This window comes from Amia ocellicauda, chromosome 2 (assembly GCF_036373705.1).
Source record: "Amia ocellicauda isolate fAmiCal2 chromosome 2, fAmiCal2.hap1, whole genome shotgun sequence".
In the NCBI taxonomy this organism is placed as follows: Eukaryota; Metazoa; Chordata; class Actinopteri; order Amiiformes; family Amiidae; genus Amia; species Amia ocellicauda.
In genome coordinates, this window is record NC_089851.1 from 30,583,493 (window position 1) to 30,606,176 (window position 22,684).

At 37.5% G+C, this 22,684-nt stretch overlaps 2 protein-coding genes and 2 non-coding genes across 4 annotated transcripts; all 4 read right to left on the minus strand.

The window, feature by feature from the left end:
* Positions 1-3,454: 3,454 nt before the first annotated feature.
* Positions 3,455-10,945, minus strand: eif1b (eukaryotic translation initiation factor 1B). Its single transcript, XM_066722536.1, has 4 exons — positions 10,722-10,945; positions 9,364-9,527; positions 8,188-8,289; positions 3,455-6,188 (listed from the first exon to the last, which is right to left on the minus strand). The coding sequence occupies exons 1-4, from the start codon at positions 10,750-10,752 to the stop codon at positions 6,144-6,146; spliced, it is 342 nt and encodes a 113-aa protein (XP_066578633.1). The 5' UTR covers positions 10,753-10,945; the 3' UTR covers positions 3,455-6,143.
* A 3,594-nt stretch (positions 10,946-14,539) lies between these two features.
* trnar-ccg (transfer RNA arginine (anticodon CCG)) lies at positions 14,540-14,612 on the minus strand. The gene has a single exon. It is a non-coding gene; the product is annotated as a tRNA-Arg (tRNA).
* Positions 14,613-17,117: 2,505 nt separating this feature from the next.
* Positions 17,118-17,190, minus strand: trnar-ccg (transfer RNA arginine (anticodon CCG)). Its single transcript has one exon. It is a non-coding gene; the product is annotated as a tRNA-Arg (tRNA).
* Positions 17,191-17,685: 495 nt separating this feature from the next.
* LOC136712677 (chemokine XC receptor 1-like) lies at positions 17,686-19,668 on the minus strand. Its single transcript, XM_066689396.1, has one exon. The coding sequence runs from the start codon at positions 19,536-19,538 to the stop codon at positions 18,432-18,434; it is 1,107 nt and encodes a 368-aa protein (XP_066545493.1). The 5' UTR covers positions 19,539-19,668; the 3' UTR covers positions 17,686-18,431.
* Positions 19,669-22,684: the final 3,016 nt, after the last annotated feature.

Below are 22,684 nucleotides of genomic sequence, written 5' to 3' on the forward strand. Positions count from 1 at the left end.
TGTGATGAATTGAGCCCTGCTTCATCATCAGCACCATTTCATACCTCCTCCATTTTGGGACCTTAAAGACTAGCTGCCAAACGTTTAAATTACATTAGATTTCTTAAAATATAGTAAGGGCTTTTTTCCTTTTTGTTATTTCACCCTTTCTGAAAATAAGACATTATTAATTCAGACTTACTTAGCTCGATGCATCAACAGGACGGATAAGGAAATTTAAAACTATTTCATATAAAATGGGCATCTGCTAAGAAATAAATAATAATAATAATAATTATTATTATTATTATAATAATAACAATAATAATAAAACGTATGTTTAAAAAAAAAATCTAAACTGTCTTTCTCTCAACTCTTCTTTACTTTTCATTGAACCAAATGAGCTGGTGATGAGGTTCACTTTCTTGCTTCAAACTTTGATCTCCTCTAGGGTAAGGCCCATACCGTTGTCTAGACCTGAGATGTGTAAAGTCTTTTGAGTGACTGAAATGTTTCAGTCTTTACTACTACTATAATACTAATCCTGTAAACAAAGGTTGCAAAGGTATGGTATCGTCATCATCTGTGGTCTGTAGTCAGTACACAATGATACATTACTTCAATATTTATTTATTGAATTAAAACAGAGGGGGTGGCACCTTAATACACCAGCCTTACCGACACACACACACAGTTACATTAAACAAACAAAACAAGTTATATAGATAGCTAGGTATATATAATTGCAGTTATTTGCACAGGTTTTCCACACTGCATTGGTCAAAAGAAAAAGCAACTCAAAATATTAAATTTTGCCTCCGGAGTCTCTCAGAAAAGCAAAGTCACTGGCATAGGAACTGACCACAGGTTTTCCTAGTCACGTTGGATGGTACAGATCACCTTTGTTTGTCCTCTGTAAGGAGTCGGTCCTTCTATGACTCTGGCTCTCGCTGGTGTGCCTATTAGGAGCACATATTTCTGCTAAGCTCTCGAGAGGATTACCTCTAATGAATCCAAAGGTGAGGAGATTAGCTGCCTAAGGGATTTTTTGATCCCAAGTCAATGCAGCCCTACATTACAATAGGTGTGTGAAAGCAAAGGACAAAACATACTGCAGTCACACAGAAAAACACATCAGTGTGAAAGCAGCATTGGTTACCACATAGGTGAAAACTCAATGGCTGTCCCACAAGGATAAGGAACATTCATTTTACAACTATAAAAGCATACTCTTCACAGTATCAGCCTCAAATCAAAAGTTTTAAGTTGTACCACATTCCCTTGAGTTCAAAGGATTTTTAATTAATAATAATCATTATAATAATACAAAAACATTCTATATAGTTTAAAAGGCAAAGGATTTCACAGAAAAGGTTTTAAGAAATACAGCCACAAAAATACAACTGAAAATTAAAATAAGCTAGTTTATGAAAATCATATTTAAAATCAAAAGCAGTGATGTTTCAGACACATGGAAAGAATATAAGAGGCATAGTCTGCCACTGAAAAAAGCTTAGAGCATAGTACACAGATCGTTTTTGGCAGAACAAGTTTTGTTTTTTATCCTTGCAAATTGTAGATCCAAGAAAACTTGCAAACTTTGAAGACTCGAAGGGTACAAAGTGTATACTTAGATCACCAGCTTCAATGTCACAGGTTTGTTAATTGATAAAGCGGTAATATACAGATTAAAGACTTTGCGAAAATATTGAAAATTTGCCGGCCCATACTTTATATTATATATATATATCCTGCATTGAAAGTCACAACAAAAATAAAATATAAAAGTTTGTATTCAATGTTAAGGACAGAAAATATGTACTACCCTGTGAAAAAACATAAGCAGAGGTTATTACAAACCCAAAAATAGACACATCCAGCACTATAGGATTAGAATGTGATCTCTGCAGGGCGGTCAGAGCAGAGATTACAACAGTTAACCTTGTCTGGGGCACATGATACTGGCTCCTGTTATCCAGGGGGATAAAACAAAGAAATTAAATGCAGGTTTGGTTTCTGACACTCCATTATGGATGAAAGAACAGTTTGGTGTCCCTTCCCTTGAAATTGTGATTTCTTTATTTTTTGTTAAGGTTTGGTGCATTGTTCAGGTAGACCATTGTTTGTGGCTTTGTATCTGTACTTACACTATAAATGAATATAACCAAGCAGTGGCATTAGTTTCCAACCGTCCACCTGGGTATCGGCATGCTTGTTACTACGCATGTGCTGTATCTTTAACAAAACAGTGCATTTATTGCTTTTGAAAGGATTTTACATCTTAAAACACTCTACGGTCTCAGGAGATTCAGAATTAAGTGTTTTCAGACCCCCAAAAAAGCTGGTTTGTGTGTGAAAACATTTTGGAATTCCTCTTGAGAAAGGGCATCATTAATGGACTGGCACAGCTGGTACAAAGTCAACACGTACAAGCTTTGTTTTCTTTTTTTTGCTTGGTACTAAACACAGAGATGTTAATGAAGTGCATTAGTTTTGTCCTTGACACTAGTCGAGCATGTTTAAAGGCTTAGTTAATCCCTTTGTAAAAGTGCTGGGCACACAGATAGCAAGTTTGGAGATTGATGTTCATATTTTTGAACAATGTGAATACTTACAGCTACAAAGTACAACACAAAGGGAGCCAATAGCATAGTAAGCAGTCGATGTAAGCAGAGCCACTTAGTAGGCAGTAAGCTATGGCAGAGAATATCTATCAGTCCGCACACACACAATGCTCAGATTTAGGATTCCGAATCACTTTTCTCCAGCTGTTTCCGAACAATACTGGAAATTAAGACCTATCAGATGCACAGGGTAACGTTGAGTAATAAACATTGAACTCAGTATTTTATGTGTGAATTCAAATCAGCAAGTACACCATTTTACACAGCTGGCAAAGGCTGAAGAGACTGGCCTGGAGAATCAATTATAGACCAGAATATACCAATCTAAAAATCATCTAACTGTGCCTTGTAAAGCCAGGAAGACTGCAATCAGGAATACAAACCAGCATGGTTTGGTGAATGTCTTTTTTTAATTCCTATTTTGAGAGAAGGCATGCTTCCATGTTTAAATATAGGTTAAAAGCTGAAACCTTAAAATGAAACTACACCTGTAACAGAAAATGCATCCAGGAGACTCAACATCCATTAGGCTGACTTTCTGAAGAGAGATGCTGAAGAGACTAAATACCATTCTGACAACAACACATTCATTAATTACTTTGCAAATGATTTTAATTACTCCAATTTGATAATTGTAGTGTTAGAAGAAGCATTTTCTAAAGAGCCACATGATTTGCGACACATGCATGCAGTGCTTACAATGCATCCCAGTTACATACGTAGTTTATCTCTGGCAACACTGGAATGCAAATAAAAAGTGTTACGGTTAAAAACTGGCACATTTTAGAAATTAAGGCCTTAAACTTCCCCCCACTCCCTTTGCGATAAGACTGGAATAAAATGCAACAAGGCAAGATTGAAACCATTTTATTTTAAAGTGTTTTTTTTTTTTTTTGTCTTTTAAACGTAATGGGAAGAAAAAATAAAAATCGGGAACTAAAATACATTAAAAAAAAACACTCAAGTCATATTAGTCAACAAGGTCTGTAATCAAGCATGTGACTATCAAAGACCACAGTTCTTTCTCTGAAAATATGCATAAATACACTGAACATTAAAAAAAAAAAAAAAAAAAAAAAAGTTTAGCAACAGTTTTCAAAGTTCTATTTCACTGATTATCAAACCATTTTATTGCTGGAGTTTAAAGAACACATTCAATCTGTCAGAGTGCAGGAGTGCTGTGTGGAAGCTGCTTTGTCCAGCAGCAGCAGCAGAACACCGGACGATTTCTCTCTAAGCCCGCTGCCTACAGTGCCCGAGCCTCCGAGTCGCTTGGATGCAGGCTGTGAAGCACACGGCAGGTCTCTTTGAGGCAGTCCTAGACACAGTAAAGACATTTCACTGCCGCCAGGTGAACCCCATATGAGGGTACAGCACCCATGGAAAACAATTGCTGAAGTCTGTGCCAGTCCACTCCTAACTACAAGGCCTACTGTGTCCTCTCACTCCGACGGGCTTTGGCATTTTATGAAACTGCTAAATGTATTGCACAGGTTTCTTGCTGTAAATATTAACACCTTAATCAAAGTTTAAAATTCACTTCAACACTGCCTATTTCATTGCAATTTGGAAAAGAGTTTCCTTTTTTCATAATCCAAAACTTCTAGTCAGAACCCAATGCAACTATAATTTCTAGTATGATTTTGCCACAAGCTTGCTTTTCCAACATGACAATTGTTTGCACACATTCCTTCCACTAACCTACATAGCCCTTGTGAACACATGAGGCTATCTGCAGACAGTACCCAGTACTTTTGAGTACATAACCGATACCACAGCATGCTGCCCGCTGAAACATTTCTATGGAAAACATGATGTTTTCGAAAGGTCTTCCCAGCTTTTTTTGAAAATTTAAGTGCTGTGAGAAATGATAAACATCAATTAAAAAGGTGCCAAGCTTACACTAACTAGATTGCTTGACAGAAATGTGATGCAATAATACCCAGGATATTGTGCATGGATCATGGATATGTCATTATGGCGATGGAACATTGGATCAACGGCCATGGAAAATTGTTATCCATACAATATAAGGACTCGCTCAAACCTGATAACAGTTCTCATTTTTGAGGAACAGCATTAGATTAAGAGCAACTGATTTTAACTGTTACTCCATACCAGCTCCACCATAACAAAATAAATACACTGGTGTCTCAAAGTTAAGGAACACGATCAGAAGAACCGATCTCAAAAAACCTTCAGGGAATCCCATGACAACTGAGGTAGAGGAGAGTCATGAATATACATTTAGGGAAATAACTGGTTCTGTTAATTTAGCAATGAAAATGATATAAAGAATCCCAAAAAATAAGTTAAAATCAGGAAAAAATAAAAAACATTTTTAAGGGATATGTTCACCCCAAAATACTGCAAATCTTTCCCAACAGGTTGGAAGGCAGCAAACCAAACTTCTGGGCACATCTGAGCTCCTGATGACTTGAAACCTCCTTCTGTAGCTCACATCAGGTATTTTCTATAAGGGTTAAGATGTGGTGATGCCACTGGCAAGGTCAAACGGGCGATCTATTTTTGCTTTCAAGATATTCATCCACCAGCTGAGCCCTATTGCAGATCAGTCAAGAACCTCACTTCAAAGGCATGGAGGTCTGTGTGGTCACTGATCCTGGTGCCTGCCCAGACCAGAACACCCCACACCCCTGTAACAGTTTTTGAGGGATGGATGTTATCGTGTTCCCTACTCCTTTCTGCTCAATGTTCATCGAGACAATCTCCTGGAGGAATCTTGACTCAACCATGAAGAAAACACTGCTTCAATTTTCTTTTCCAGGTATTGGCAACACCAGGTCAAACCGCCTTGCCACTGGAAGAAAGTTAGTGGGATGCCAAACGCAGTCAGGCACGCTGACCTCTCTCATGAATCCTTCTGGATGTGCACAGTCTCAAAACTGATCTTCCTGTAGCAGCAGATCGCTCATGTGAGCTGACTCGCAGTAACAGCTCTGGCAGTTACTGCCAAATAACAGTCATCTTGAGAGGCTGTGGCTTTAGTACAGCCTTGGGAATGACCCGAAGCAACAAGTCTCAGCCCCTTACACCGTCTCCGGCTGGGATCTGAGTACCGAGTCGTAGGTTGCATAATTTGCATGTTTGCAAAGACAGAGGTTGCCTATAAATTTTCATGTGAGGTTTCTCTTGTCACTTATTTTAATATTTAGTGCTTCAAAATAAAAATGTTCCTTAACTTTCGGACATCAGTGTCATACAAAGTAGACAAATTACCTAATTAGGTTGCACACTACGGTGGGTCTCCTTTTCATATGGCTTTCACCGGTGAAAAACTTATTTTCAAATCTCACAACATTTGTTCCCCCACCACACCCTCAAAGAGTGTAAATCTGCTTTCAACCTTAGCTTAATATTGTATCTGGGATGTCCTGTGAAAGCAACCAATGAGATTACATTACGATCAAAATATTAAATAAAATTAAAACATGTTGCTAAACTTTTTTTGTTCATTACATTTTAAATAGCAGTTCAATCTTGATGACAGGCTTCTCACGTTCATATATCAGCATTACTTTAAAAGCCGTGGACCTTTAACTGTTCTTCCTTAACAATTCCAACCTGCAAAAATAAAGTCAAAATTAAAATGTAGTAATAAAATTCCTTAAAGTGAATAACATTCTATATCATCTATATAACCCCATTGCCAAATAAGTAAAGACCTAATAGATGTTAAGTTCGCTTGTCAATGACTATGTAAGGTACGGAGTTTAACTATAAAATGGGGGGAAAAAAATAAAAACATAGGCCAGAACAAATGTTGGGGGGGGGTTGCACTACATTAGAAGTATTCTGGAATTGCTAGTCTTAGTTTGTGGTAGGGCTGGCCGATATGGCCAAAATACAGTATCAAGGTATTTTTCACATTTTTGATGGTATGACTTTTTTTTTGCCATTTTATACTGTTCGTAAAGCAAAAATAATAGGACACAAGTGACATTGAATTACGTTTCCCTGTTCTGTGTCAGTTGTCTTGAAACCAAATCATGTCCACACATAATGCAGAAATCAAGAGGGACTTGTTAAGCTGAATGAAAACTACTACTGCCCCCTTGTTAGCGGAGGCAAATGTCAACTTTCATTATTACACAATGAAGCTGTGAACAGCACTGTCAAAACCATATAGAATTCTAGATGCTTTATTAAATAATTACATCAACTAGTTTTAAAAATATAATGTAAATCTATGATGCACAATAAATAAGTTGCTACTTGATTGGTAATTCTATTTTTTTTTTTTTTTTTAATAAAAACTAAAATATAAAAACAACAAATTAAGTCATCCAAATACATCGATTTCTGCCGGGTTTGTGAAGAAAGGTGGTCACATTCTTGTAGCGCAGATTTGTGCAGTTCTGCAGGATCCAACCGATCCCATTGGTGGAGCTGTGCAGATCTGCGGAAATTTGCACTACACGAACACTATCGGAGTTCTTTGATCAGATGCGTCTCATGTCAGACAGCGCCGTCTCAAGCAGCCGCCCAGCGAGTTGTGGGATACGTGAACACGATCAAGTTTATTGGCAGCTGAATGCTATGACTAAATGACACGGTAATTAGTAAATTATTCAATTTAGGATAGAAAACTTTAAAATACCGATATGAAGGTATCGTAAAAGGCCAAACCGGTCCATAAATGAACACCGGTATATAGTTTTTCATGGTATATCGCCCAGCCCTAGTTTGTGGAGTCACAAACTTGGTTTCAAAGTTTTACAAAGTAATACATTTTATACACTTTCTTATCCAAACACAAACACTTAAAACTAAAAGCCATTTGTTAAAAACATAAATTGTCTACTAATATCACATAGAAAAAGCCCACCGAACACAGTCTGATGTGATCAGTGTATCTATGGCAGATTAGGATACTGTGAGAGTTAATGTTACAGCATTGGACAAGAAATTGTAGTTGGCCTGAAATATTTATCAACATACTGTGACCTGATTTCTTGCATAAGCTAATGCAGGACACCCACTGCAACTCTCAAATGATTGCATCAGGCAGCATATAGAAAGATTTAACGTCTCTATAAATTTCACAAAAATATTACGATGTTATATAGGGCAGTTGTGAAAGTAAAAGTACTGGTATACAACACTAATGCATGCTGTTAAAAGACTATCTTGATCAATGCATGGAATTAAAGGTTCAAATTAAGAACAACACACAAATTCAAACATTTTTGTTTTAAGTAAGCACTAACATGTTAAAATAGAAATCAAGAAAAATACAAACTAACTTTGTAACATTGAAAAGGATGTAGACCCAGATGTGGCCAGCAGACAGCAGTTTATAAGCAGAATTTATAAATTCCAGTTATCACAGTTTATTTTATTATTTTCTTGGGTTATATTCTCAGCTTTGTGAAAGGGTGTATAACAATCCCAGGGGTTTTGGTCATACACCAATGTGCAAAATATTACATTACAACATGTACTAGGTCAAGGTGCCTTTAACAACCAACCTTTAAAATAGCACATTCCACTACTTTAACAGCCTACTGTAGCGCACGTCTCATCTAGTGTTCTCCAGACATGTAATAACGGTACGACTTACTTCAAGAAGAAACTGGCAGATGTTTTTTCTCTGGTCTCCCTGAAGCTGGATCACTTCACCGTACTCAGGGTGCTCAATCACAGTACCATTGCAAGCAAATTTCTGTTAAACACAAGGGCTTTGTTTAGGCATTTGTGTTTGCTGTGGATTCTCTTTACTATAGGATAAACAAAGGATTACTGGGATTCATGAAGAAAAAAAAAGCACAATTCAGCACACTTGCTCTTCTGTTCACTGTGAATGTAATAACATTATACAGGTATAGAAATCAGACTCCTACTATAGATTGTAGAAAGAAAGAAATTCCACTTGTAAATTAAACTAAGATTTATGAATATCATTAGATTCCGGTGGTATATAGATACACACACCTAAATCTGACAATCTAAATACCAAACCGAAAGGAAAATATCAATGGTGATACATTACTGCAGCATTAATAAAAAATTCAGTGGTAAAAACAGCTTTCCAAAGCTGAATCTGCGAGCTTAGTGTGGAAATATTCTGGAATGCAGCCAAATGACGACGGCAATCTGGTTGAAGGCTGACAGCCAAAACAATTACATTTTTCCAATGTGACGAATGGAAGATACACCACCAACATACAGACTAAATATTCTACACCTTGAAACCAAGTTTTTTTTTTTTTTTTTTTGCACCTGCCACTGCAGCACAACTCAATATTACATTGTTTTCCAATAAGTCTTAAACTGAAGGGAGTGTCACTGTTGATAAATAGACTTGTTTGTGTAGACTAGTCTGTGTTCACTTTTGTACTTGCACAGCCCAGTTTTGTTAAAGAAAATACAGGTAGGAAATCACTTTGTCCTAAATCAATTGTCAATACCTGTACATTACTGACCACATTGAAGTTAAAATTGAAATCGTTACAGTGTCCTATATTTGACCCCTAAAAATAGGTCAAGAATATTGAATTGAAGAATATTTACATAAATATTTTAGTCAGGGATAGCTAACAATGGTGCTGCCAAGGCACGACCCCTGCAAAATGTTTATTCATCAATAACTATAATTATTTAAGTAAGCGTTTGATTTGGTTCATTATGGAAGAGGAATGTAAACAAGGCAGCCCGCAGTTCAGTAGGACAAGTGATGGCTATCTTGAAGTGGTGCTCGTCCTAACCGTTCAGTTTTTAAAAGTTGGGCACTCTTTACCTTCTTGAAGGCTTTTACAAGTTTCTTTTTGTCATAATCATTTGCAATTCCTTGCACGGTTGTCAGGGTCTTGCGGCCGTTTCGTTGTTGGATCCTTATATGGATGTAATCTTCGGTCCCTGCCGGGAGTAAATCGTCACCCTTAGTTGCATCAGCAAAGGGATCTGGAAACGAAGGGAAAATGTAATTAATTCACCTGTAGGGAAAAATAGGCTGAAGCAATGTGTGATGCAATAACCCACAAAGGAAGTCCCTAAACATCAAATCATCTATCAAAACCAATAAAGTAGTGGGAGAAAAACATCCAGCAAGTAGTCTGTGATGGAGGACCTTGTGGTCTTTCCGAGAATGTGTTGGTTTCTTCCCAAAACATCTCTTCCACCACTCTGCTGATAACACTGCCTTGAAAACACATGTAGCGTACACAGCGCTTATGAACAATTTCAACACATAAGAGGGATCTATTTTTATTCATACAATGCTAAGCTATAAAGAAACTCCAATGCTGCTAAACTGCACTTGTCCATGTACCCAAGGGCAAATAAAAGAGTAGACTAAGACTTATGTATTAGGGCTACAGATTAAAATGTATTCATCTATGGATGTGCATAGTATTAGTCTATATAAAAATCTATTTTCTTTTTTTAAATGGGGTGGTTTCTAACTATATTATAAAATTAAAACACATTCAAGTTTTACTTTTAGAATCATATCTTTTTCTAAGTCTATGAAGACCAGATATCAATGAATGCTGTATGTAACATCTGGCTGCTTCTCCATCCTGTGTATATGGTGGGGGAGGGGTTCTCTCCTCGGGGATTTAAATGCACGTCTTGCACAAAAGAGACCCACAAAAACCAGTGTAAGTCGCAAACATAAAACAGATACACCACATCAATACAAATACACAATGATTCAATCATGTCGGGGCTTCCCAGGCTGAGGGAGTTATCCCGGGTAAGCAAAAAAAAAAAGCAAGCTAGGCCAAATGTGGGTGCACTTTCAGTCTATCAAATAAACCTACAAAACCAACACAAAATGCAAAAAGAAAACTCAACGACTGAAGAAAAAACATAAATAATTGTATTAAATGCCAAACAAAATCACTTCAACAGTTTCAACCCATAAACAAAACGTCAATGGCCATTTTGTAAAAGCAACAAAGACTCGGAATCGTAAACACAGCAAGCATGGCGGAGGCTGCAGACGGCGATCGCGTAGCGCAGATGTCCGCAGCTCTGCGCGGCTCCGCCAATGGGATCGGCGGGATTCTGCAGAACTGCGCAGTGCTGCGCTACACGAACGCCACCTCCAGCTCCCGAGGAAAGCAGCAGCCGCGCAGGCGCACAGACACTCACCGAAAGACTGGAGGTTCTGGATAGTGGACATGCGATATTAGGGCGAGAACTGCGTTCAGATGAAAGAGCTCGGCGCGTCTATGCCGTCTTTGTTGCCTTACAGGTATCTGGTGGTGATAAGCTCAAAAGCCGCTGTGTGTGAAGGAAATTTAAAAACAAAAAATGCCAACACGACAGACCGAATGAATACCCCGCTGCTTTCAGCAATAAAATGGCTGGGCAAGGGTTTTAACAAGACTTGCAGTCATAGTCACATGGCCTGGGCGGCTCACACTGTGTGGTCATGGGATTTGTAGTTAATAACACTCATAAAGAAACGCAATAATGATGTGGTGTGGCCGGTGCTACATAACATTAAAATCAAAGTAAGTCAGGGTAGCTTTCAGTGTGTCATATATTTATGGCATAGAATCATAATGATACTTTAATACGTGTTTATCTATCTAATCTAGACTATTATACTGTTTATAATTCATTTGTTAGTCTTTTAAAAATAGGTGTACATGCTGAAGTAATAATTAACTAAATAGATCAAATATGGACTTTATAAATCCTCCAATGTGCTGTGACCCGCAGTGTTATACAAATACTTAGACTATAAGATAAGAGATTGTAGCTACAGTAAATATTGAATAATGACAGTATGGCCATCATGGAGATACAGTGAGGGAAAAAAGTATTTGATCCCCTGCTGATTTTGTATGTTTGCCCACTGACAAAGAAATGATCAGTCTATAATTTTAATGGTAGGTGTATTTTAACAGTGAGAGACAGAATAACAACAACAAAATCCAGAAAAATGCATTTCAAAAAAGTTATACATTGATTTGCATATTAATGAGGGAAATAAGTATTTGATCCCCTATCAATCAGCAAGATTTCGGGCTCCCAGGTGTCTTTTATACAGGTAACGAGCTGAGATTAGGAGCACTCTCTTAAAGGGAGCGCTCCTAATCTCAGCTCGTTACCTGTATAAAAGACACCTGTCCACAGAAGCAATCAATCAATCAGATTCCAAACTCTCCACCATGGCCAAGACCAAAGAGCTGTCCAAGGATGTCAGGGACAAGATTGTAGACCTACACAAGGCTGGAATGGGCTACAAGACCATCGCCAAGCAGCTTGGTGAGAAGGTGACAACAGTTGGTGCGATTATTCGCAAATGGAAGAAACACAAAATAACTGTCAGTCTCCCTCGGTCTGGGGCTCCATGCAAGATCTCACCTCGTGGAGTTTCAATGATCATGAGAACGGTGAGGAATCAGCCCAGAACTACACGGGAGGATCTTGTTAATGATCTCAAGGCAGCTGGGACCATAGTCACCAAGAAAACAATTGGTAACGCACTACGCCATGAAGGACTGAAATCCTGCAGCGCCCGCAAGGTCCCCCTGCTCAAGAAAGCACATGTACAGGCCCGTCTGGAGTTTGCCAATGAACATCTGAATGATTCAGAGGAGAACTGGGTGAAAGTGTTGTGGTCAGATGAGACCAAAATCGAGCTCTTTGGCATCAACTCAACTCGCCGTGTTTGGAGGAGGAGGAATGACCCCAAGAACACCATCCCCACCGTCAAACATGGAGGTGGAAACATTATGCTTTGGGGGGGTTTTTCTGCTAAGGGGACAGGACAACTGCACCACATCAAAGGGACGATGGACGGGGCCATGTACCATCAAATCTTGGGTGAGAACCTCCTTCCCTCAGCCAGGGCATTGAAAATGGGTCGTGGATGGGTATTCCAGCATGACAATGACCCAAAACACACAGCCAAGGCAACAATGGAGTGGCTCAAGAAGAAGCACATTAAGGTCCTGGAGTGGCCTAGCCAGTCTCCAGACCTTAATCCCATAGAAAATCTGTCGAGGGAGCTGAAGGTTCGAGTTGCCAAACGTCAGCCTCGAAACCTTAATGACTTGGAGAGGATCTGCAAAGAGGAGTGGGACAAAATCCCTCCTGAGATGTGTGCAAACCTGGTGGCCAACTACAAGAAACGTCTGACCTCTGTGATTGCCAGCAAGGGTTTTGCCACCAAGTACTAAGTCGAAGGGGTCAAATACTTATTTCCCTCATTAACATGCAAATCAATTTATAACTTTTTTGAAATGCGATTTTCTGGATTTTGTTGTTGTTATTCTGTCTCTCACTGTTAAAATACACCTACCATTAAAATGATAGACTGATCATTTCTTTGTCAGTGGGCAAACTTACAGAATCAGCAGAGGATCAAATACTTTTCCCCCTCACTATATGAAGACATCTGTGTCTGGTAACTTGGACTTGTTGGTTTTGCAATATGATTCAGACTTAAGAAGGTGGAACCTTTTCCTATTGGGGTGAATGTAGTGTGGGAAATTATACTGTTCTGGAGGATGCCTGTTTTAATATGGCTTCTCACTATCACTGTCAAATAATAGCAGTTCAGTGACACAATCAGCACTTGTTGTTACTATTAATGACCAGCAGGGGTCACTACTGTAAATCAGTTTTAATCCTCATCCACAGCATGTTCCACAATTTATACTGCAGAGGCTCAAGACAGACCAGCTCCCACAACTTGCCCATTGACTGATTAGTGGTGTGTGCATGTGCTGTAAACACGGCATTGTGGCTCGTGGCATACATGTGCAAAATTGATTATGTGCACAGGAAAATATGTATTTAATATTTAATGAATGGCTTGCACCAATGTACCACAGTTTTGTGTGTACGAGACAGCAGCCATAAGCAGTGGGAAAACTGTCTCTTCTCTCTCCTCTCCTGTCCAGTTTCATATCTGCTCTTCAAGGCTCCCTGTGACGTCGTAAGTGTTGTCATGTGACTCCTTCTTGCTCTCTGATTGGATACTTGTCCAGGGCGATTTCATATGATTTCATGCAATTTCATTGGAAGTAGGGCTCCACTCTATTGCTTGAAATCGCAAGAAATCAGATTCCATTCAATTTCACTGTGAATTTTTGAGGAAATCTTGTGTTGCATTCGGATTCCGTGGAAATGTCATAGTGTATCATTGTCTTAAGAGTACAGCGGTCAGAGACCGTCGTCTTGAGCTCCGGCATTGTGGGTTTGAGTCCACGTTGTGTGGGTTCAATCCCGCCGTACCCAGAACGAGGTTCCACAGAGGTGCGATTTTTATATATATAATTAATTGGAGATAAACAGTATTAGAGTAGAACAAACAATTAGAAGGTGATTAATACATGTTTTACAGCTTATCTTAAGTAATACAGGATTGTAATACAGTACTACTATTAATAATAATAATATTATTATAATAATTTAGCGTTACCGCTATATAATTGGTGATTTACGTAATTTTTTTACTTAAGCCTTGATATTAAATACAGTGCATATGTGGATGCCTTATTATTATTATTATTATTATTATTATTATTATTATTATTATTATTATTAGCCTATTATTGATTTCTTACATTAAGCACTGGCGATAAAGCTTTATTGTCAGGCCAGGTTAAAACATTGCTGGTTGAAATAATAACTCGTATATGTTAAGAAGGGGTGTTTGTAATACAATCCAGGTGCATCGTGTTAAAAAATGCAATTGGTTTTTGAAAAGAAAGCTTTGAATATGTAATGGGGCAGATTTTCCATTATGTAGTATGATAGGGAGAAAGGCGCCACCACTATAATGCATTGCGTCTCAAAGATGGAAGAAAAGGGGGAGTTGACTATCTTGTTGAATAGAGGATCTTCCAGCGAACATCATTTGTTCCTAATCTGCGCATCACATCTTCAGGCCTCCCTCTGGTGTGAAACTCTCATTGAATGTACATCATTTTACTGGTAGACAATAAAGTCGACCCAGATGGGACTTGAACCCACAATCCCCAGCTCCGGAGGCTGATGCCTTATCCATTAGGCCACTGGGCCATGATTGTAATTGGTATTTAATTATTCATTATTTCAATGAACTGTTTCTCTGCCTGAGGGAGTTAGTTGTTGCATTTCTGGAGGCAGGAGCTGTATAAGCACCTCTTACATTACCATGAGTTAAGTTTTTAAAGAATGCAATGGCCTGAACCTACAGTTAACTGCCTATGAAGAACACTAAATTGCTGTGCTATTGTTTTGCCTTCACCCTCTCCCAGCAATTTTATATCCAGCGTTGTTCTCTGGGGACCATAGCTGAAACAAAGGAAAAGCAGAAAGTCAATATTTTGATTATATGGATGATAACAGAAGTTGAATGTGGAATAAGAACTGCCGTGGTAATTTAAGTGCACTGTAAAGAAACACAATTCACTTTAATAACCTGCATTGTGTTGGTAATATTGTATAACAACACCACCCCCTACTGGTGAGACAAAAAAGTAAAAATATTCTTATCACTTTATTATTGATTTATTATTAACCTATTTGCAAAAGGAACCATTTATAAAAAAAATCACATTGTCAGTGTCTGAACCTTACACCTTCTTAGTGCTAGATTCAATTATAAAAACGAGTTCATATTTTATAGTTTTGCGTTTTTACTCAGGAATGAGAGATACTTATGCACTGGCTACACACAAACAATTCTGATACTGGGAATATATATGTGGATTCTCATGCTGACAGCAAAAAATAATTGCAGGGTAGTACTCGTTATCTATGCAGATGATAAAAAAATGTTGTTCTTGCAAAAACCGGATAGATTTATATTCAAGCAAAGCAGTCAATATTGAACTATTGCAGATTGCAGAAACATAACACATTGTTCTTAACACGTTTTGGTTTTGATTGCTCTGTGATCATGAGACCTATGTGTTTTGCAGGAGTAAAGTATCTGCAGATGATATTTCAACTGAAACTGGTTCAGTTCACTGTAATCCAATGGGTGAACATGGGATTCCACATGCAATCAACCCTAGAACAAATGTTTCAGATTATAGTTTAGATCATGTAGGCCTATATGTCTCCTTTATTGCAAAATATATACAGTTACACACCCACAAACATTCAGTTGCTTAGGCTATGTCTGTTTGATTGTTTTTTACGTATACATTTTTTGAGGCCTAGAGGTTTTTAATGTTCCTTCCATTTTAAGCTCAAAAGCCGCTGTGTGTGAAGGAAATTTAAAAACAAAAAATGCCAACACGACAGACCGAATGAATACCCCGCTGCTTTCAGCAATAAAATGGCTGGGCAAGGGTTTTAACAAGACTTGCAGTCATAGTCACATGGCCTGGGCGGCTCACACTGTGTGGTCATGGGATTTGTAGTTAATAACACTCATAAAGAAACGCAATAATGATGTGGTGTGGCCGGTGCTACATAACATTAAAATCAAAGTAAGTCAGGGTAGCTTTCAGTGTGTCATATATTTATGGCATAGAATCATAATGATACTTTAATACGTGTTTATCTATCTAATCTAGACTATTATACTGTTTATAATTCATTTGTTAGTCTTTTAAAAATAGGTGTACATGCTGAAGTAATAATTAACTAAATAGATCAAATATGGACTTTATAAATCCTCCAATGTGCTGTGACCCGCAGTGTTATACAAATACTTAGACTATAAGATAAGAGATTGTAGCTACAGTAAATATTGAATAATGACAGTATGGCCATCATGGAGATACAGTGAGGGAAAAAAGTATTTGATCCCCTGCTGATTTTGTATGTTTGCCCACTGACAAAGAAATGATCAGTCTATAATTTTAATGGTAGGTGTATTTTAACAGTGAGAGACAGAATAACAACAACAAAATCCAGAAAAACGCATTTCAAAAAAGTTATACATTGATTTGCATGTTAATGAGGGAAATAAGTATTTGATCCCCTATCAATCAGCAAGATTTCTGGCTCCCAGGTGTCTTTTATACAGGTAACGAGCTGAGATTAGGAGCACTTTTGTAAATGTTAAGAGGGCTAAATATAAGTACAGAATACTTATCATACACACAAATTATTTTAAGAAGACAGGTTATCTTAGCTGCAAAGGATAACACTATAAATTGTTACTTACTTGTTACATTTTTGGCAGAAAATAGTAAACTAGTGAATGTAAACAGGAACATTAAATTAAACTTCATGTTTTTAGACATTTTATTAGTCATTCCTTACATGTATGTCTCATTAATACTCATCTGGGAAGAGAAAAGCAGAAACACTGAATATATTTTAAATATACATTTCTCCACAATTGTTGTTGTTGTTTCAGGTGTTGCTTTGTTTGATTAAAAGGTAAAATAAAGCAGCTTACACTTTGATAAATAACTTAATATTAATCCTTACATTTCTGGTATAGTTGGTTTTATTTGTATATACCAAAACTAATGTTTCATAAAACAGCTGGAATGGTATTTACTTGCGTGAACAGTTGAAGGAGTTTTTAATGAAGACTTTTGTCCAGGAAATTTGTATTTGTTTTAGTGTAATATAAGAATGCGACCCAGATGGGACTCGAACCCACAATCCCCAGCTCCGGAGGCTGATGCCTTATCCATTAGGCCACTGGGCCTGCCTGCAAGATAATTTGTAGAACTAATGACTTAGATGATTCCTTTGGTGCTCTTTTTGTTTTGCTATGTTACTATAGAGGCAGTAAGATCAGCAACATCCCTAGCACTATCATGACTATCTTTACTTTCACCAACTTCTGATTTTAACTACACGACAGGCCTATGTTGTACTGTTTTATTGACATCCCCTCCCCCACAACACACTTACTCAGCCATTGTTCTCTGAGGACCTTTGCTCCTATTCTTCTATTCAGCTGTTTTGCTCTAAGGATGTTTTCACCAGTGAGAGCTGAGAGTTATTTAATCTTATTTCCAGAAAAGGAAATATTAAGTCAAGTGATATGTATTGAATCTTTACACGTGTTTGTGTAATTACCTGAAAAATACAAAGTTGGCAGTAATATATAGTTTTAGTATTTAGTGGGGCGACCTGAAATGCAATTTTTCCACCAGAATACAAGCTGTAAACGTAAGATTAGATTAAATTACCATTAGTTTTATTTCAATAACTAGATCATCAGCCCCACCCCCACATGACACTTGGACCCTCAGTCCCCAGCTCCAGAGGTTGCTGCCTTATTTTCCATAGGTTTAATACAAAAACAATCTTTAATTAATACAGTCCTTAACAAAAAGATAATAATAGTGAAAGTCCAGCATTACAAAGTCAGACATGGATTTCGGAGGCTTGCACTCAAGGTTAAAATACACACAAAATGAAAGAATGAATATAAAAGGAGTAAATATAATGATTAAAGTGAGCATCCATTATTTCGTATATGATTGCCTTATAGCTATACACTCATACATTCAAAAACTTACATTTACAGATTATTGAAGCAACTACTATTGTGTCCTACAATATTTATATATAAAAAAAAAAAATACAAGGAAGAATGTTTCGATTTCTACGTGTTTTTGTTTGTTTTACCTGTCTCTTTTAGGTTTTTTCTCCAAAAATTTGAGTCCACTGCAAATGGCAGTTAAGTTTCCATCAGATGTCATTGTAAAGCCCAGATTCTCCTTTCAGCCAGTGAATAGTTACTGTGTACCATTGGACTGCTGAACTGGAGACTGAATTAGAGTAGGATTCCATGGGATGAGGCACATCAGTCTAAGCAGATTTGTCCCCCTTAACAATGGTACAGGTAGTATAAAAGTCATTTTTGTATTCCTTGCAGGTAACAGGTCAGCATGCCAGGAAATCAGACAGAAATATCTTGTGTGTCGCTCAGCTCCCTTAAAGAGATGTCAAAGGTATATCTGACAAGATAGCTGAATGCCGAGGTGCAGAGTTTTGAGAACTGAAGGTTTGGCTTCTATCTCTGATTTGCAGTTTGAAGCCACAAATCAGAGAAGCTAAATGCCTTCTGAATTTTACACCAAGAAAGACGTAAAACAAAGGATTGAGACAGCAGTACAAATAAGCCAGGTTTTGACAGACAAAAAATGAGAAATGGAGTTTCTTTTTTACGTCACATTCTGTCAGTGATGAAACGCCAAGTTTTTGCAGAGAGAAGAGGAATAAAATGATATTATAGGGGGTCCAGCATAGAAAGAATCCCACTACGATGGTGAATATCTGTTTGACAGCCTTTTGTTTTCTCCTCATTCTGCAATTCTTAATTGTTTTCATAATTCCGATGTAGCAATACACAATTATAGCAAAGGGAACTACAAAGAAAATGATAATTTGTATGAAATATAGCAACAACTCAAAATTAACTGACATTTCAATAGACTCACACAAAGTAATATCTTGACTGCCTTTGGTATCAGTAATCAACATTTCTGGTATTGAAGCACAAATACAGATTGTCCAAATTATAGCACTCATTAAATATGCAAACATTGATTGCCTTATCCTTGATATTGACATAGCATGGACCACTGCCATATACCGATCAATGGTCATTATTGTCAGGAACATCATACAGCTATAAAAACCAAGGAAGAAAATACCACTCAAGAGTTTGCACATAAGCTTTCCAAAGATCCATCCATGAATGTGGTAGACTGCCCAGAATGGAAGAGAAAATGAGAACACCAAGTCAGAGATGGCCAAGTTCAAGATGAAAATGTTTGTGACTTTTTTCAGGTTTTCATATTTCCAAACAGTATACAAAACCAGGCTGTTTCCAATCAGACTGAGGCAAAATATAAAGACCAGACAAAATACAGAAAATGTGCCACCAAAGTCTTCTGAATTGTCATCACATAGAAACACCAGTCCTTCATAGTCGCTGTAATTATAATCCTCTGTGGAGTTTGTAATCTCAGCCAAAGTTGTCTGCATCAAAGCATTGAAAACATACGAATCTGAAGAATCCTGTGCCATTCTGATCATTCTACAATAATGGAAGTTTTGTTAGAGCATCATATCAAAAACTTCACATAATCAGATCAACCTGACAAATCAAAACAAATGACATATCAAAGTACTTTAGCTTTTCAAAAGAAGCGACATATCTGCCTCTTTCAATCACTTTCTTCTCTGTAGTTTTTTCATTTTTCTGTAAGATAAACCAATTTCATACAGAAGTCAGCAGTTCGGAAATTGGATATTAGTCAATAATCTGACTCAAATAGATTATTTTAAACAAGGAATTGTCTTGTTGCATTTCCTCATTTAAGGTCAGTAAGACCAGAAAAATAAGTGTAGCTTTAAAAAAAAAAAGGGTGAACAAATTAAAACCAAACCATTCTACTTTGTATTATAACCATCATTGTGTAAATTTGAGCATAATACATTAAATACATAGATATACAAATAAATAAATAAATGTTTTGTTTACTCACCTTTTTGGATTTCAGTCTCTTTTTGCTTTATTAGAAGGACTGCTATGTAGTATGTAGTTACAAAATATCCTTTAATGCAATAATGCAAATTCTATGGATCTGAGCAACATAACTGTATTTCTATTGCTGTATCTATGATTAATCAGATTAAATGTACCTGACTTGTATTAACAATGATACAGAGTTACAATGATGTCTCACAAAGTTGACCTTAATCATTTTTATAAATACATCAGGTAGAAATGTTAAGTTTATTAATTAGTGCTGATCGAGTCATATAGCAAGATGTCCAGCATTGTGGCTTGAGTGCAGGTGTGAGCAATCTAGATGTATAAACGTTTCCAAAAGTATACAGTTTGTCATAGTACTGTATTCACTCTGCTTCCGAATTATATATTGTACTGTATAATATTTGACTCTCACGTGCTGCTATCATTCATGCCATATTAGGACAAAAAGATGGTGAGCGACATGTTCTGTACATTATAAATACATTTATATATATATATATATATATATATATATATATATATATATATATTAGCACAGTATTGTGGTGGATCCTTACTGCTACACCACTTACCACATTATGTTGTAAGTCGCCCTGGAAAAGGGCATATGCCAAGAAATAATAATAATAATAATAATAATAATAATAATAATAATAATAATAATAATAATAATAATAAAAGGACAGCGCCTATTTTCCTGAGGGCAAATGTAGAGGGAGTGGAGCGAGTAGCAAGTAACAAGTTAGTGAAGTGAATAACACTGATAATCTCGTTATCATGGCACCTGTCGGTGGGTGGGATATATTAGGCAGCAAGTGAACATTTTGTCCTCAAAGTTGATGTGTTAGAAGCAGGAAAAATGGGCAGCGTAAGGATCTGAGCGACTTTGACAAGGGCCAGATTGTGATGGCTAGACGACTGGGTCAGAGCATCTCCAAAACTGCAGCTCTTGTGGGGTGTTCCCGGTCTGCAGTGGTCAGTACCTATCAAAAGTGGTCCAAGGAAGGAAAAGCGGTGAACCGGCGACAGGGTCATGGGCGGCCAAGGATCATTGATGCACGTGGGAGCGAAGGCTGGCCCGTGTGGTCCGATCCAACAGACGAGCTACTGTAGCTCAAATTGCTGAAAAAGTGAATGCTGGCTCTGATAGAAAGGTGTCAGAACACACAGTGCATCGCAGTTTGTTGCGTATGGGGCTGCGTAGCTGCAGACCAGTCAGGGTGCCCATGCTGACCCCTGTCCACTGCCGAAAGCGCCTACAATGGGCATGTGAGCATCAGAACTGGACCACGGAGCAATGGAAGAAGGTGGCCTGGTCTGATGAATCACGAGTTCAAGGTGTTGACTTGGCCTCCAAATTTCTCAGATCTCAATCCAATCGAGCATCTGTGGGATGTGCTGGACAAACAAGTCCGATCCATGGAGGCCCCACCTCGCAACTTAAAGGATCTGGTGCCAGATACCACAGCACACCTTCAGGGGTCTAGTGGAGTCCATGCCTCTATGATTATCTATGATTAATCAGATTAAATGTACCTGACTTGTATTAACAATGATACAAAGTTACAATGAGTTGACCTTAATCATTTTTATAAATACATCAGGTAGAAGTTTTAAGTTTATTAATTAGTGCTGATCGCGTCATATAGCAAGATGTCCACCATTGTGGCTTGTGTCTTGGTGCCAGATACCACAGCACACCTTCAGAGGTCTAGTGGAGTCCATGCCTCGACGGGTCAGGGCTGTTTTGGTGGCAAAAGGGGGACCTACACAATATTAGGCAGGTGGTCATAATGTTATGGCTGATCGGTGTATATTAGGCCAGTGTGTATATATATATATATATATATATATAGTAGCAATGTGGGACTGGGGGACATGAGGGACTGTGCGTGTGTATTTCTTTGTGTCAAAACTCATTGTTTATTAGTAATTACATGAAACTATAAACTATTTTTTAGTAAATTAAATAGTCTTGTCCAATACTTTAACAGTGAGAGTGTGGCTACAGATACCATTTTTCATTAAGTATTTTTACTTTGTTCAGTACCTTTTGGGGAATTAAAAGCACTGGAGCACACAGATGCTCTTAAGTGTATATAAATACATTGATAAATGTACATTCAATAATAATGCAGTTGAAAATGTTTAATATAAGCTGTGGTAAGTATGTAGGTATTCTCTTTTTTGGTCTAATATATATATATCAAGAAGTGCTAGTGATATTATATGATGTGAGTCACAAAAGCTTTCTGAAACCAAACATGCAGAACCAGAGAATTACTTCTCACAAATCATTGCTTCACCAAACGGTGGTGTTACCAAAGCAATCTAACATACCCAGAAATACAGGGAATTTTCGCAAATACCCACAACTGGATGAGGCAACAAAATTATTAATAGCAATAGTAATTGAATTTACAGACAAACACATAGTAAGGAATACATTAATTGTAATTCCCTAAAATCTGGTTCAACAAGCAGTCGTTCTTTGATATAGTAGAGCATATCAAGAAAGTTAGAATAGAGAGTTAATCCACTTTCAATCTTTTTTTTAAACTAGGGCTAGATATACCATCTTGTTTTAATGTATTGCCACTTTCTACTACTGATAAATCAAAATGTGATTGGCTACAAATTGGTAATTAACAATTCACGGGTAGGTCTTGAGCATGAAATCTGT

Bases quoted from the DNA above. Each gene is read 5' to 3' on its own strand.
- eif1b (XM_066722536.1), bottom strand. From the start codon at position 10,752: ATGTCCACTATCCAGAACCTCCAGTCTTTCG. The intron at 8,290-9,363 runs GTAAAGAGTGCC...TGTGTTTAACAG, and splicing joins TTGTAAAAGCCTTCAAGAAG to AAATTTGCTTGCAATGGTAC. The intron at 6,189-8,187 runs GTAAGTCGTACC...TTATTTTTGCAG, and splicing joins TCTGCCAGTTTCTTCTTGAA to GTTGGAATTGTTAAGGAAGA.
- LOC136712677 (XM_066689396.1), bottom strand. From the start codon at position 19,538: ATGATCAGAATGGCACAGGATTCTTCAGATTCGTATGTTTTCAATGCT.